This window comes from Anopheles funestus, chromosome 2RL (assembly GCF_943734845.2).
Source record: "Anopheles funestus chromosome 2RL, idAnoFuneDA-416_04, whole genome shotgun sequence".
In the NCBI taxonomy this organism is placed as follows: Eukaryota; Metazoa; Arthropoda; class Insecta; order Diptera; family Culicidae; genus Anopheles; species Anopheles funestus.
This window is the reverse complement of record NC_064598.1, coordinates 12,466,581-12,484,112: the sequence shown is the minus strand read 5'-3', so window position 1 is coordinate 12,484,112 and position 17,532 is coordinate 12,466,581. Positions and strand designations below refer to the sequence as shown.

The 17,532-nt window shown below is 42.0% G+C and overlaps 2 protein-coding genes across 2 annotated transcripts; both read left to right on the top strand.

Moving 5' to 3' along the window:
- Window positions 1–31: 31 nt before the first annotated feature.
- On the top strand, window positions 32–1,164 carry LOC125762373 (leucine-rich repeat-containing protein 57). The gene has a single exon (XM_049424381.1). It carries the CDS (start codon window positions 149–151, stop codon window positions 863–865), a length of 717 nt encoding a protein of 238 aa, XP_049280338.1. The 5' UTR covers window positions 32–148; the 3' UTR covers window positions 866–1,164.
- Window positions 1,165–1,682: 518 nt separating this feature from the next.
- LOC125762370 (innexin inx2) lies at window positions 1,683–13,392 on the top strand. Its single transcript, XM_049424371.1, has 3 exons — window positions 1,683–1,767; window positions 2,042–3,982; window positions 10,723–13,392. Exon 2 carries the CDS (start codon window positions 2,305–2,307, stop codon window positions 3,379–3,381), a length of 1,077 nt encoding a protein of 358 aa, XP_049280328.1. The 5' UTR covers window positions 1,683–1,767; window positions 2,042–2,304; the 3' UTR covers window positions 3,382–3,982; window positions 10,723–13,392.
- The last annotated feature ends 4,140 nt before the right edge of the window (window positions 13,393–17,532 follow it).

Here is a 17,532-nt window from a genome sequence, read left to right as displayed (position 1 = left end):
TCACTGGGCTGTACACGTCAGCTTGACAGTGGAAATTTGTTGGGAAAATAACAACAAATCATTTTTCTATCCATCCTCTATTTACACCCAGGTGCGGGACAAAATTTCCAAATTTTTCTATTTTTCTGCTTAATACCAGTGCGCAATAATGGGAAACAAACAAGTGAAGCAACATTTTGAGACTGCAAAGAAAACGGGTGTGCTGAAGATATCGCTACTGCGACTCGACGAGTTTCCTTCGGCACTGAAAACATTCCCGAACGTGTTGAAAACATTGGACATATCGGAGAATCGATTCACGGTTTTGCCGGATGACATCGCGAAATTCACAATCCTCAAACATCTCAACGCTAGCGGAAACAAAATTGCCCTAGTTCCCGAATGCATTGGTGTCTTGGTTAAGCTGGAAACTCTAAATATGATGAACAATCTGCTCACGGCCGTACCAAGGAGTCTGTCGAGCTGTACCCATCTAAAGCAAGTAATACTCAGCAACAATCAGATCAACACCTTCCCGGTAGTGCTCTGCGAGCTGAAACAGTTGGATCTGCTAGACCTGTCGAGGAATAAAATAACCGAAGTTCCCTCAGAGGTGAAATCGTTGCAAGCCACCGAGTTGAACTTGAACCAAAACCAAATTACCATCGTCGCTGAAGAGATAGCCGATTGTGCTAAGCTGAAGACGCTGCGCCTGGAAGAGAACTGTCTGCAGATATCCGCCATACATCCACGAATGCTGATCGAATCGAAAGTTTGCAATCTATGCATCGACGGCAATCTTTTCAACTCGAAGCAGTTCAGTGAACTGCAAGGATACGATGCATACATGGAGCGGTATACTGCAGTTCGGAAAAAGATTTCTTAAGATGACCCGATTTGATCACATGATCGTGATAACTTTGTCCGAGACCAGCTGGCTCGTGTTTGGAAGTAATTTATTGAAAAGCGATCGCTATGAACCTGTTTAGATAAATATGCATTCACCTATCACCACGTTTTAACGAAATGCCTGCAACGATCATATTCTTATACACCGTTTGTTGATAGATATATTTAGTGTGTAAGACGTGTCTAGCAGAATACGCTGATTTGCTGATGTAAAAGAACGATTTGTTATCATTTGCATATTATGAAATAAATTATATGTCCGTCATGTAATGAAAATGCTAGTTTTGTAAATTTTAGTACCAAGAGAACGTATCAAGAAAGAGGTAACACGAATTCTGGTGCGCAATTTAGTAATTTAAATTTAATAATTTTTATATCGCTGTTAATCGTACCGTTCTTCATGAATAAAAAACAAAAATCGTACAATTCTACATCAATTTTTTGTAAAAAAAAAAACTGATGAAATTCACATTTCAGTTACATGTCCGAAATTTCAAATCCTTGTTCGAATTCTCTGAATCTCTCTGTCTCTGTCTGCTACTCACTCTGTTTCTTTCCCGCTGAACTATGGGCTAAACAATAAATAGGAATCCCTAATCGGGGATTTTTTTTATCGTTTTCCATAACTAAATACCTTTGTAAACTGATTCAATTCAGCTGGATTATTTTTAAAATAATTTTAAAATTAATCTGATCAGCTTCTTGTGCTCCATGTGTTGTTGTTAAAGTTTTCGAAAGTGAACTGTGGAATATTGTGTGTGATTCTTCGGCCACAATGCACTATGAGCTACACAGTGTGTTAAAATCGGTCACATTCAGCAATAATATGATGCACACACATTCTGAAAACACGACAATTTTTTTACGACATCGGTGAAGGTAAGAGGTGTTGCTGTGCGTGCTCCTCATTAAAGGGGGCTTTTGGTATAAAAAAACAAGTTTTTTTCTATTGCTTTTACTTGGCAAGTGTTTTAAGAATAGAAATGCAACGTTTAAGCAATAGAAAACAGTGTAAACAGTGAACGTAGTGACGAAATTCGTTGCCTAGTTTCCCGTCCTTTGACAACGCGTCACCATTGGCAACAGCGCGTTATTTATTTCATCATTCGTGTGTTGATTTTCGATTCTTTTGTCTTTTCGTGATTATTTACAGTGCGTAGCGTCGGTAAACGGGTGAACATAGCTATTTTATGCGTGTCACAAAGGGCACGCCGCGATACCGTAGTACCACCCTTTCCCCCAGGCTTCGGAGAACTTTCTAAGTGCGTGTGTGTGGTGAAGCGTCGCGTCGTTTACGCTGATTTGGCGTATTTTGACTGCAAAAGAAAGTGTGTCTGGGCAATAATTAGTGTTGCCTGGTCGTGAGAGTGTAATTTATTACTTGAAACCCGAAGTGTTTGCAATCGCGGCGGCATCATGTTTGATGTGTTCGGATCCGTGAAGGGTCTGCTGAAGCTAGACCAGGTGTGCATCGATAACAACATCTTCCGGCTGCATTACAAAGCCACGGTCATCATCCTGATCGCGTTCTCGCTGCTAGTCACCTCGCGACAGTACATCGGCGATCCGATCGATTGCATCGTCGATGAAATTCCGCTCAACGTAATGGACACCTACTGCTGGATCTATTCCACGTTTACCATCCCGAACCGCCTAACCGGAATCGCTGGCAAGGACATCGTACAGCCGGGAGTCGCAAGCCACGTCGACGGTCACGATGAGGTGAAGTACCACAAGTACTACCAGTGGGTATGCTTCGTCCTGTTCTTCCAGGCCATGCTATTCTACGTGCCCCGCTACCTGTGGAAGACATGGGAAGGTGGCCGTATCAAGATGCTGGTGCTGGACCTGAACATGCCCATCATGAACGAGGAGGCGAAGGAGCGCAAGAAGATTCTGGTCGATTATTTCGCCGACAACATTAAGGGACACAATTTCTATGCCATGCGGTTCTTCTTCTGCGAGGCGCTGAACTTTGTGAACGTGCTTGGCCAAATTTACTTTATGGACTTCTTCCTCGACGGAGAGTTCTCGACGTACGGTAGCGATGTGGTACGCTTCACCGAGATGGAACCGGAAGAGCGCGGTGATCCGATGGCCCGTGTCTTTCCAAAGGTGACCAAATGTACGTTCCACAAGTACGGTCCTTCGGGAAGCGTGCAGAAGTTCGACGGACTGTGCGTGCTGCCGCTAAACATCGTCAACGAAAAGATCTACGTATTCCTGTGGTTCTGGTTCATCCTGCTCACCATTCTGACCGGTATCTCGCTGCTGTACCGTTTGGCAGTGATCATGATGCCCAAGCTACGTCTGCTAATGCTGCGCGCCCGTTCCCGGCTTTCGGCGCACGATGAGGTAGAGCTGATCGCTTCCCGTTGCCAGATGGGCGATTGGTTTATACTGTACCAGCTGGGAAAGAATATCGATCCACTGATCTACAAGGAGATCATCTGCGATCTGGCCCAAAAGGTCGAGGGCAAGGAGATCGTATAAATGGGGCGGGGACATGGAAGGATACTGAGCAGGAGAGTTGAACGTGAATCACTGTTCGAGGGAATGCAGCTCCCGCTCGTCAGTACTCCTTAGCGATGTCTTGCCATCTTCTCCCCCCGCCCAAATCCTCCTACTGACAATAACACCCACCACCCTTCCAGCAGACTACATTTCCTTACCTTCCCGCCGTGCATCCGCTATCAATCCGCTCCGATCGAGTAGAGAAGCCAAGGAGAGAAAAATGCCGAATGAATCATTGAACTTAAATCTACCCTGCAAACGTCTCTGCATCGTCGTCATATTCCCCATCCGGGAGGGAATCGAAACATCATCCCAGAGTCTCATCCAGCCAGCACCAAACGAGCAGCGAGGTACGCGATTTGGCGAGGTTGAGAAGATGTCGAAGATATTGAACCACCCTCGCCAGCCAGCAGAGCCTCTTCGTAAGCAGTCTCAGCGTGTACCGTCTTCATCGCACCAGAGCATGGATATATGGAAGAGGAGGAAGAACACACGAATCATCTTCTGCCGTTTTTGCTTCGATCGTCTTTCGTCGATCGTCTTTCGACCCGTGTACCGTGCAGGATAGAACTCAGCTCAGGTAAGAATAAAACACATTAGCCATCGCACACACATCCTATTTTCGATCTTTCCAAACAGCCGGCTGTTGCCCTGTATGCGAGTCTGTGTCTGCGGGAACTCAAGTGCAGGAAATGTTACGTACCCCAGGGGGAACGGTTTTTCGTACGAAACTTGAGGAAACCTTTATCCGCAGGCGAAAGCGCACTCCAGCTAGTTACCAAGTGGCGGATGGTTAAATTATTGGCATTTCCTTTCTTTCCCGACATCCGTCGATCTAAGACAACTTCTTTTTTTTTTGGAGTGCTCCAAGAGGGGGGGAGAAGGCACCCGAGCGAAGGTGCCGAATTTCGACTCATTCTCCACATCAATCGTCCGATCGGTGGTGGTTGATCGCACTTTTGTTTTTTGTTGAATATGCATAAGCACGATCCCAAATGATTCATTATGTTGGAGCTGTAGGAAGAGAAATGAATCATGCGAAGTGGACATTTTGGAGCCGATTCCGCCCCTTCGAAGGTGTTGGAAGGTGTCTTCGCCGACATTCTTTCGTCGTATGGCTCGTAGCGGTAAAGCCACCACCTTGGAAGCGTTTTGCGGGAGGTTGATAATTGTCAGCTATAAATCGTATCATCATCATTCAAGTGGGAAGATCGCATCGTATAATCCTTCAATTGCAGATAAGATATCGATGTATCGATACATCGAAACCCTGAGCTGCGAACCTGATGGAGAAGACACTGTGCGACAAAGCAAAGATTCGACTGGATAATCGATCATTTGAAGACGAAAGGTACAGGATAAGATAAGGGACGGCGAAAAAAAAAGCAATGGGGACACTGCAGACTCTGCGCCTGAGTTTTGTCGCCGTTGCATCTCCGTAACCTGTTTTCGAGACGACGGTTCAGATTGCATTGCATGTAGAGGATGTTGTCCTCTCACCCCCCCCCCCCCCCCCCCCTCTCCCGGGTGCCGGTGGTTTTAGATGGTGGCGGCGTACTTTAGCCTTTTTTCGCTGGCCAGCAAGTCACGAAGCCTTGCGGAGAGACCGATCGTTTCGTTGCTCACCGGTGCGACGCTCATCTTGCATGCGCTGTTGCCGTCATTTCCATTCCCGAGAGCCGTGGCCCCGGAGCGCAGCGGGCAGTGCGGCAGTGTCTGTGTGTGGTGCTTCATGGCTTTATTGCCACACAAGCGCTTGTTATGTTCTTTTTCCTTCCTTTCCTTTTCCTACCAAAAAAGGGGGTTGGCTGCTGGTTCTCGTTGGTTTGAAGTTGCGTGAAAGAAGTGCGCCTGATTGAAGAAGCGAACCTGTGGAGAGCCCTGACACACGGAACACGGCGACCCTCTCACACTGCTGCAATTGGAGCACGTTACCGAGGTGTTTGGAAAGGGTTTTTTGGAATGGATGGAAGGATGGAGGAAAAATAACAACACTACGCGGGCGCAACGCGTAGCTCCCGGCCGGTCCCAATCAGCGATCCCGGTTGTCGATCGCAATGTCGACGGGGTCGACTTGGGAAGAACAGCAAGCGCAGAGAAAAAGTAACACAACCAAACAACGAGTTGGCCACACGGTGTGGTGAGCTCGCGCGCGTTCCCATGGAACCACGCGGTATGTGTGCATCCGTCGATCGATACACGGTGATGGAGCGTGTGTTGCAAGAGATGGAAGGAAGGGTGTTGATGGGGGGGTAGTATGTTACCACCGGTGAGCAAAGAACTCCGTTTTTATGTGCCTTTTTTGGGGGGATATGCGTTTTCTTTTATCGAGACACGCTGCGTTTGCTTCTTCCATCGTGTGCGTTTGTTGACTCAAATCCGTCTCTCTTTCCCTCTCTCATTCGCTACATTGCTTTTGAAGCTTCTCGTCTCCATGTTTCTTGTTGGTTTTTTTTGGTGAGATTTGTGCAGCATATTGATCATACCTTAAAAGTATGCGAAGCGGGCCACGCTCGTACGGTGTGTTTGTGTGCGTTTTATGCTTCCCTTGCAGAGCTGACTGCGTGACAAGTAACATCGGCCCCGGCATTCTGCCTTGTCTGCCCTTTGGCTGCCTTTGCCTGTCAGCCACACGATCGTCGACCATTTTAAAAGGCTGTCAGTCGCCGGTGGTAATGCTGTCAAGTGTATGCGCGCCACGGAGCCCCTGTTGAAAGTCATCGGTTTGGAATGCGACTTCCAGAAAGCATTGCCCAGTTGGCTTTGTATGTGTGTTGCATCGGTTTGCACTGATTCAGAGATTTTTTTTTCTTTCCTCTTTTTTTGGTGCAGACACTCTCGAAGCCCTCATGGCTCACGTGTCGATCGTTGGTGTGTCTCATACCTCCTAAAACGACCACAATTGTCAGACACTCTCGGGCGGCTTATTATGTTTTACCGCGTAATGACTGCTGCTCCCCTTTTTCGCCTTTATCTCCTCGGATTATTCCACCCTCCGGACAAAGCAATGTTGAACAACAAACCAATGAAATAATGGAGTTTGTAGCGCAGGGGAGCGCGTGCGTGTGTGTGTGTGCGGGAGCAATGGAAGACGAAGGGAGATGGGTTAACATTGAATTGACCCTTCGGTCAATCGTCGTCGTAGTCGTCGTTGTGAGGCTGCTGGCATGGTTGTTGGATGGAATTTTATTCATCCTCTCTCTCTCACACACTCTCTTGGACAACTACTACCTACCTTCGTCGGTGTCGTCAAACCGCGGTGCGACGATCATCCGTCTGGGAGTAAGGGAATGGAATTGGGGATTGGCTTAAATTCGGATCCAGTCAATTACTTGCCAAGCTGCTACTGCGCTGTGGCGAATGCTGCCGATGCTACTGTTATGCCTGGTACAGCTTAGAGCTGATTTAGTTCCCTTCGGAATAAATCACTCCAATTGACCGTACACGATGTGACCCACCCGTTGCCGCCATGTAGCAATCGAAAGACTGCTTCTCTAACAACAGCTGTTAAGCGGGTGGCAGCAGGGGTTCGTCACCTGTGCGGGACAAGTTATTTAAAGGTGGGTAGTCTCCGTACGTTCCGACGGCCTGCAAAAACAACATGATTTATGTGTTTTTTTGTTTTAAAGATAAATATGCAAATGTATGACAAAATGAAAAACATTTGTCTTTTTTTCTCTGTTTTTCTGAGTGCAAAAATTATTTTTTTAGCCTACAATAGGGAACTTTTTTGTCCGTTACATTAAATGCAACTCTGTCGATCGGTGGACAAAATAAAAACTGCGAAAAAATGGGTTTGAGATAGGCTTGAGTTCATTCCAGTTAGAAGCTTAATTGTGTTTCGACCTGTAGTTTTAGAACAAAGTGTTTCATGAAATTTGGGAAAAGTAGACAATCCAAAGAATGTTAAAAAAATGATAATTTTCTAACTGACAGAGATTGCCGCCTTTAAGCAATCTGTTTTCGATACGAATTCACACGTTCATCTGCATTGATCTTGCATGTGGCTGTGAATGTAGAAAGCAAATAGGGTGGTGTTGCCAAGAGAGAAGAAAAAAGGGACCATTCCGGAGGGCAACATGGCCAATTGAATAATCGATCGGTACAACCTTCGCCAACCGTTCCGATCCTCGGTCGGCTTTTTGTGTGAGTGTATGCACAAGTGTATGCATAAAAAGTACACGCACACACGCACACGCATTAAATTGCTGCACACAAACAAACGAATATAAAAAAAAGTATGTTCAACCGGAGTTGCAAATAAAAAAATTAAACTCCTGAAGCCTTGCCTGTGCACATATCTCCTTCGTACGGTTTGTCCACTTCGTCGCGTTGGAACTAGTTTAAACCTGATTCTTGTGGTCCGATCGAGCCCCTTCTCACAGACCACCTCCCCCCCTCCCACTGCATGGTTTCTGCACGGCCCCAGCATAAGCCGCGTTCAGCATCTCGACCTGCTTTTCCATCTCGCACGGGTCTCGTGTGTAACCCTGGGGGTCGATTATTTTACCGCTTTTGGGAATGAGAATCGATAAATTTGCCTCTGCTACTGGCCGTTTAAGCGGCGCTGGAGCAAAGCATAGATTTTGGGGCGGGCGAGACCAAGCCGGTAGCGGTTGAACATGTTTTACGATCGTTTGATCGATCGCAGTTGTTGTTTTTGCTTCTTTTGGGGCTCTTAGTGCATGTTGGGGAATATTCTTTTGAACCATCGACTTTCATTACCATTTTGGTGATGCACTTTTTCCCCTATTCTCTGTTTCTGGATATTGGAAACTGGTTTCTTTCACATGCCCTAACCGCGTCACGTGTCGCAAGCTCCTGATGACATTGTGTCGTGTCTTCGCACAGCTATGCACAAAATAATGTTCGCTTGGCAAGAGAAAGTAAAGTGGTAGCTTGACGTTGCCACTAAAGCTGTGAAGAGATGGCAATTTATCTCTTGCCCATTTTGTGCCAGCCATGCTTCAGCGACCGTCGAGGTGTGTTTCAACTGTTTTGCATGATGTGGTGGCGTAACTAGTTAATGGAATGTCTCAAGAGAAAAAAAAACTGCAAATAATACAATGATTACCTTTAAATTGAAACCTCACCCGAGCAAGATGTCATTTTCATTAACTTCAACAGTCGTAAATCTTTTACTTGTGCCCCACTACAGCGCTTATCAAGTGTAATTAACAAACCCGTGCAAATACGAAAACGGTTGCGCAACATCGATCGTGTTCTAGGTCCATTTGGTTCCCCCCCCACACACACTCACAGCATTTTTGCAGAAAACCGAACAAAATTCTCCCAACACAAGTGACATTTTTACAAATATTTAGTCACAGCGCCGGGTACGATTTATTACGATTAAAAGATTTCTCCTCCACCCCACCGAGAAGGGCAAACAAAGGCCTTCGATTGCGCGTGTTTAGCGTGAAGGGAACGTGCGGTGCGGGGCGAATAGTGTTCCCATTTGAGTGGCCAGCACGAGCATGGGCCCCACGTTGTAACATGCGGTGGGCGCATGTGTGTGTGTGACCCAGTTGAAAGCATAACGACGTCGGACCGAAAACCCTGCCCACTCCCCTATTTTCCATTGGAAGTTCAGCAGCAGCAGCGTGTCTTAATTGACGCCTACAGACGTCTTTCTGGTCCCTGGTTCGGTCTCATCTCGACAACCACCAGCATACGTTCATTCCATTCCAAAGAGGGGAGGTCATATGGGAAGTTATCAATTATTTACTTTTTTTTTGTTGTACTACCAATCCACCATCCACTACTATCTTTGCCACCTGCGCCCCCGGAAACAGTTCCAACAACAACGCGTGCCAGCATTAATGGCCAAGTGTTGCACGAGATATGGTGCAAATGAGTGACGATCAGCTTATTAGCTTGTAATCAAATGAATTTTGCAAGTAAATGTGCCGCGTGTGTCAAGCAATGGTTATTATTTATGACTCTTTAGTTAAACAAAGGCAAAACATAAACATAACGAACGCATCAAAAACAACACACACAGACACACAATCGTTCCAAACCGTTCCCGTATCCGGTTGGAACTGTTCTTACCATTTTAGAGGAGAACTTCTTCCAACACACACAATAAAGATGTTATTGTTTTATTTCAATTCACACGTTTGCTTACGAAATATGAAACGAAATTGTTTCGAATCTTAAAAGGGTGGCGTCCAACATTATGCGTGTTTCTTGTTTTTGTTTAACCTTCACAGCGCATTGAGTGTCTTGCTGCGGGAGAAGCGTTTTTAAATAAACATTACTTATATCAAATGTCACATCAATCAGATAATGCTTCTTCACTCTCTTCACACAAGAGACCGTGTGGGTCCGATAAAAACAGACAAAAAGCGTGACGCTTTGTTTATCATGGCGACAAAATCAGTTTTGTAAATATTGAAAAGAAGTCGTTATCATAAAAGGAATTCCTAGTGCATGTTGCGTCTGTGTGTGTGTGGGGAAGATCAGTCACCAGAGCAGTTTGTGAAGGTAACATTTCATAGACGTAGACGAAATAGTTCACACGTGTTTGTTGATAACCGGTCTATTTATTTGCACAGCTTACATATACGCTTTAGGAGGGCCAGGTGGATTCTATCAGCAAAACGCGCCAAAAATCACGTACAGTGTATCGGTAAAAGACAAGCTTTAGATCGGTTCACTCCCACCGTAACTATTATTGGAAGGTTGTGCAAAAAAACGCGAGTTCGCTTATCAATATCAGCTGTAAACTGAAATAAACGAACTCATCGTCAACATTTAATCACTTTGTCGTCATCGTCGTTCATCATATGGTTGAAATGGTGTGGTGTACGCTATCTAATCATCGACTAAACGGCGGATTTATGGCAGCAGCCTCTTCACTAGCCAATAGCTCAGTGTCTTTTTTTTATTGCCCTACGTGAGCAACAACAGCAATGCACCACCAATATGTGAAGACGGAAAGGGGTACTTTGAACATTGTTGTAAACACCTCACCTTCCTGTTCAATTCTATGTGTTGCCACACACAATCCTTCCTTTTCGTCATCCAGTGGCACTAAAACGGTATGACTAATGTAACACGATCTAACACTTCCGAAGAAGAAGTTATCCAACGAATGCCGGGGGTTGCTGAATTCGAACGGAACACGTGACTCATGTTACTGTCAGGTTTGATACGAAACCCCGGTCCGGGACTTAGACGATAGCATAAACAAAACTTCCGCATAGTCTCTATCTTGCAAAAAAAGAAAAACTGCAGCAAATGGCAAAAATGTGTTATCTTATCGAATTCTTTGAGTCTAATGTGCTGTATCTATTTTTTCTTTATCTTTTGCAGATTATCTATCAGACGGTAAAACGTACATACGCACACAAACTAGAGTTCCTTCTGGATAGCTGGATTGTACTGCAGAGAAGAAATCCGTTACCAAGGATTACGGTTCAACTGTGCTTGGAATCAATCGTTTGATGTTCGACCCTGAATTAAAGGAGCTAAAGAAACGCAGCGCTGCGCTTACTTTTACTTTGCGAAACTCACCTACGATAATGTGCTCTGTATTTTCTGCTTATTTTGTTTTAGTGTGGTGCTGAGATCAGATAAAGAGAAGCTATTCCATAAAAATGTGTACGAATGCAAACGACAGTGTTTTGCATAAGAAAAAAAAGAGCAAATACGGAAACATGCGAAGATAAAACTCGAATCAGAAACAGTTAAGAATGTGCACTGTTTGCTGGAAAGCACAAACACGTGTTAACAATTCCTAGAGCGAAGCAGAAAGTGAAGATGAACGATGGAGCGGAATGTTGTAAGCTTCGAAGACAATAAGTGCACCCAGCTAATGCAACAGAGATAACTCGCGAAGGGTAAAACTACATTTTTTGCAACACACGATTACACGATTACCGATTACATTCCTAAAGACGAAACCTCAATGACTGTAACGATGATGATAGATTTTGCCCATGAAACGATCTTTACACTTGATTTCGATGAAATGATTCTTTTTGATAGTTTTTCTACAATTTAAAAAAAAAACCCCTATGGAAGCTAGACCTTCCGATAGGTCTATTTTAGTGAGTAAGGCACGTTTTAGTACAGGTAGCGAATCGAGCGATAGTTGGAATAGAAGAAGTATCAACACACAAACACACATTAGATATAGATGTAGCAAGCAAAACACGAAACGCAATCTCTAGCACCAGGCGTAAAAAATCGTAATTGATACGATTGATTTCCGATTGGTACGTACTCGTTATAAGGTGTAGTAGGAGGTATATGTGTGTGTGACCGGCATGAATTGTTTTGTGTCGCGATAATATCATGCCATAGGGAAAGCAAGAACTCACAGCCAACCGAATTTGATAGGGAAGGATATCCCGTACGGTGGATGGATGCCCTTTTCCCTTTTCGCGAAAACCGCTACGCCATTTTAACATGCATTGATCAATATTTTAAGGTGCAAATAGGACGGTAAACAAGTAAAAACGTTTGTAACAAAGCATTTTTTTAACGTGTGATTATCGGCAAAAGATAATCGAAATGTATTTGTCGGTTTTTGCTTTTAAACTTTGAAATCTTTTAAACACTACACCCTGAGAGTTGGACGGTGTTATAATTTGCCTGATGTAGTTGCATAATTGTATTGAGTGTGGAATTTTATTTATATCGTACATGTATTTGATGTGTGCACAGCATTTGTTTTTATTCAATTTTTATACGGCGTACTAGTACGTTCCAATTGTCAATCATGCAGTAGCACAAGCCGGTATCGTGATTAAGAACTTAGGTATAAAAACAGTACAGAGAAGAGAAACAAACAAACAAAAATCCAGTTTTCGGCAAGTATTTTTAAATGTTGTGCTGCTGGCCTAAAGCGAAATCCTAAAAACGTAACCTCAGCATTTATTACAATATCCTAACGCATATTTTGAAACATACCATATAGTAGCTTTCAAACGTTTCGGCACATTTTATAAGTGAGGAGATATAATATCGTGAGCTAAATTTTTAAGAACGCTGAAGAAAGAAAGAGTTTCTTGTGATAAACGTATAAATTATAGAATTTAATAGGGAAAGCGTTTTCCTGCCAAAACCCGCGTCCTCCCCCCAAAATCTTCTCCCCCTTTCCCTGGAAACACCCCTATTCCACTTACTCTTATAAACAAGGATTGACAATTTGTAAGGTTTTCTTTCATTAGGTGCGTCCAAAAAAAATCGTTAGTGCTAAAACATTAGGATGTAATTGTAACATTTGGCAAAACGTGTGACAAACGCGAAGAAAAAGTAATCGGTAGTATCGATGAAACAATGACGAAATTATTAAACAATCCTTCCAGTCAATCAATCAGATTCGATCCAGAAGAGTAGAGTGGTACGGCGGCCGTTCCGCCGATTCTGTTTTCATCATTCCAACAGGCACTCTCGAGAGAGAACAACAATAGGGTAGTAGAGAGCACAGCTTTTGTTCATTTCAAATACGATATTAACTCGCATATCACACTGCTAACAGGGATTCCGGATTGTAGAGAAGAATATGCGAAAGATGTGTATATGCGCACATTAGAAGAACAAGATGCCATCATCTCGTACATCTCTCAAGACAGGACGCCTTTTAATGCGCACGCCCGTTTATATATTTTTCGTTGATCATACTTTAACGCGAACGTAGATAACAAGAACAAGCGAAAGAGGATATTTTAGAGAGACATTTTACAAAAGATTTAACTAGAGAAGACAGCACAAAACAATAAGGTACAGAGCGCATTTTATTATATTGAATCGAAAAGACAATCATTGTAAGATAACTAAAGACGGTTAAATGTATGATGAGATGATGGACGAACAAGAAGAATGTCATCATTGTAGCACAAGCGTGTAATTGCGGTAAACTGTGGCAAACTGTGTACTCATTCACGTTTGTCCGAACCGAACTACTCTTCTCTATCAGTGCCTTTGGATTTGGAGATAGTTTTTTGCTTAAATAAAACTCACGTATGCTATTGCAAACAGTTGACGTCTTCTGTGAATGCATCCAGAACGAACCGAATTGTATTAAATATGATGAAATTTCATTTCTTTTCCACCTCATTCCACAAAACACAGACTTATTGCAAGCATCGAAACGTAAACCTCGGGGTGCAAACTGTGAGCTCAGCAAATTGTTGCCGTTCCTGCAAACTGCATTGTTTCTAAGCAGCGAGCAACGTTTCAAGCACACGCCTTACACAACAGCGAAACACAGGGATATACAGGGGTCGGGAATGAAATGTGGTAGCCAATAAAATGGACAGTTTTATTGTTGGAGCAACGAAACTTTCGCTGTTTCACCGTTTGCATGGTTTGAAGATAGATGATTGCGACAAAATGGAAGGCGGGTTTGAAATTAGTAATAAATTGTTTAAAATAATGGTTCCAGCAACTGGCAGGTTTTTGGCTCGCAGGAAGGAAGAAAGATTACGCGGATAAAGTATCTGGTTTTGGGTTATATGGTGTAAAATCGTATCTAAAAATGCACGTTCGGGAAGGGAGGGAATAATATTTTGGGAAAGTAGCACGAGTAGCTACTTAAGGAACTCTTTGCTCTGCATCGATAAAATTAAAACTAACTGCGGAAAACAAAAACATCACGCAATCAGGGGAATCCGAAACAAATGTGTTACAATTATATACAATGACGCCATCTCTGGTACCGGTGGAGGGGGACCGATCTGGGAGTCTTCAAAGTCCGGGTTGATATCAAAGATTTTTAAACGGCTCATTCGTGGAGGCTTTTATCTCAATCGAATCAAAATTAATGAATAATCGATCACCTGATTGTGTTTGATAATCTTAGATAACCTTATTTTTATAGAACTACGGAACACAATGTAGAATTGATATGATTCCGTAAGGTAGCCCTCGATTGGTGGACTATCGAACGTTGCTTTGTGCCAGATAGAGATGTGCAAAGTGCGTGAGAGTGAGATAGTGAGTTGAATCGTTGTATTGAACGAGTTTCGTTCACTCACCACGAGGAGTTTTAGTGACTCTTATTTTCACTTACTCACTCATGAGTGTAAGCATGTAACCGTGGTAAGTCGAGTTGCAAAAAGAGTAAATACGTGAGTTGAAACGAAAATGTGCGAGTGAGTTAAAACAAAAATGAGTTGAAACGAAACGTTTGAAGCACATGAGTTGAAACGGAATACATTGTGTACAATACCCAAACTAGCCAAATGAATATACTTCGCGCTTTGCCTAACTATCAAACCTGTATAAGCGAACAAGCGGGCTAGTCTGATCGGCAAGGACATGAAACGGGATCCGCCTCTGGTTAGGAGATTGACAAATTTATAGAATTTTTTTTAAATTATTTTATTATTTTTTACCCTTTTTTTAATTTAAAGCATTTTTTGAGTAAAAAGAAACTTATTGCAACAAATGCGCATTAAAAGATATCAAATTTAAAAATTTTGCTAAATTGCTCAAAAAATGGTAAGGGGTAAGCCTTATAAAATTTTCAAGTTGAAAATTTATTTGAAAATTTTTGTCTCATTTTTTATTCTTTTTTTAATTTAAAGCATTATTTGAGTGAGAAGAAACTTATTGCAACAAATTCGCATTAAAATAAATCAATTTTTAAAATTTTGCAAAATTACTCAAAAATGAGGAAAATTTTACATTTTCTCAAACAGGGTATGGAACTTGGTTCCTCGAATAACTTCTGGCACAGAAATCTGAGGGCATGGCCGTCCGAGAAGAAAATGCAGCCATTGGTGTCTTCTATCGACCACAGGTTAAAGATTGGAGATCCGTTGGATACCGACCGAGTTATAGGCAAAACTAGCTGCAAAAATGAAGAAAATTTAACATTTTCTCAAACAGGGTATGGAACTTGGTTCCTCAAATAACTTCTGGCACAGACATCTGAGGGCATAGCCGTCCGAGAAGAAAATGTAGCCATTGGTGCCATCTATCGACCACAGGTTAAAGATTGGCGATCCGTTGGATACCGACCGAGTTATAGGCAAAATTTGGTGCAAAAATGAGCCTAGGAGGTTGGTAAATTTATACATTTTTTTTTAATTTTTTTTATGTTTTTTTTAATTTAAAGCATTATTTGAGTGAAAAGAAACTCATTGCAACCAATTGGCATTAAAATAAATCAATTTGAATTTTTTTGCAAAATTTCTCAAAAAAATGGCAAGGGGTAAGCCTTCTGAAATTTTCGAGTGGAAATTTTTTTTGAATTTTTTTTCTGATTTTTTATTCTTTTTTGAATTTAAAGCATTACTTGAGTGAAAAGAAACTTATTGCAACAAATTCGCATTAAAATAAATCAATTTTTAAAATTTTGCAAAATTACTCAAAAATGAGGAAAATTTTACATTTTCTCAAACAGGGTATGGAACTTGGTTCCTCGAATAACTTCTGGCACAGACATCTGAGGGCATGGCCGTCCGAGAAGAAAATGTAGCCATTGGTGTCTTCTATCGACCACAGGTTAAAGATTGGAGATCCGTTGGATACCGACCGAGTTATAGGCAAAATTTGGTGCAAAAATGAGGAAAATTTTACATTTTCTCAAACAGGGTATGGAACTTGGTTCCTCGAATAACTTCTGGCACAGACATCTGAGGGCATGGCCGTCCAAGAAAAAAATGTAGCCATTGGTGCCATCTATCGACCACAGTTTAAAGATTGGCGATCCGTTGGATACCGACCGAGTTATATGCCAAAATTTGTGCAAAAATGAGCCTAGGAGATTGGTAAATTTATAGATTTTTTTAATTTTTTTTATGTTTTTTTTAATTTAAAGCATTATTTGAGTGAAAAGAAACTCATTGCAACCAAATGGCATTAAAATAAATCAATTTGATTTTTTTTGCAAAATTTCTCAAAAAAATGGCAAGGGGTAAGCCTTATGAAATTTTCGAGTGGAAAATTTTTCTGATTTTTTATTCTCTTCTTCTTTTAAAACATAACTTGAGCGAAAAGAAACTTATTGCAACAAATTCGCATTAAAATAAATCAATTTTTAAAATTTTGCAAAATTACTCAAAAATGAGGAAAAGTTTACATTTTCTCAAACAGGGTATGGAACTTGGTTCCTCGAATAACTTCTGGCACAGACATCTGAGGGCATGGCCGTCCGAGAAGAAAATGTAGCCATTGGTGCCATCTATCGACCACAGGTTAAAGATTGGCGATCCGTTGGATACCGACCGAGTTATAGGCAAAACTTGACGCAAAAATGAAGAAAATTTAACATTTTTTCAAACAGGGTATGGAACTTGGTTCCTCGAATAACTTCTGGCACAGACATCTGAGGGCATGGCCGTCCGAGAAGAAAATGTAGTCATTGGTGCCATCTATCGACCACAGGTTAAAGATTGGCGATCCGTTGGATACCGACCGAGTTATATGCCAAAATTTGTGCAAAAATGAGCCTAGGAGATTTGTAAATTTATAGATTTTTTTAATTTTTTTTATTTTTTTTATGTTTTTTTTTTAATTTAAAGCATTATTTGAGTGAAAAGAAACTCATTGCAACCAATTGGCATTAAAATAAATCAATTTGAATTTTTTTGCAAAATTTCTCAAAAAATGGCAAGGGGTAAGCCTTATGAAATTTTCGAGTGGAAAATTTTTTTGAAATTTTTTTTTGATTTTTTATTCTTTTTTTAATTTAAAGCATTACTTGAGTGAAAAGAAACTTATTGCAACAAATTCGCATTAAAATAAATCAATTTTTAAAATTTTGCAAAATTACTCAAAAATGAGGAAAATTTTACATTTTCTCAAACAGGGTATGGAACTTGGTTCCTCGAATAACTTCTGGCACAGACATCTGAGGGCATGGCCGTCCGAGAAGAAAATGTAGCCATTGGTGTCTTCTATCGACCACAGGTTAAAGATTGGAGATCCGTTGGATACCGACCGAGTTATAGGCAAAATTTGGTGCAAAAATGAGGAAAATTTTACATTTTCTCAAACAGGGTATGGAACTTGGTTCCTCGAATAACTTCTGGCACAGACATCTGAGGGCATGGCCGTCCAAGAAAAAAATGTAGCCATTGGTGCCATCTATCGACCACAGTTTAAAGATTGGCGATCCGTTGAATACCGACCGAGTTATAGGCAAAACTTGGTGCAAAAATGAAGAAA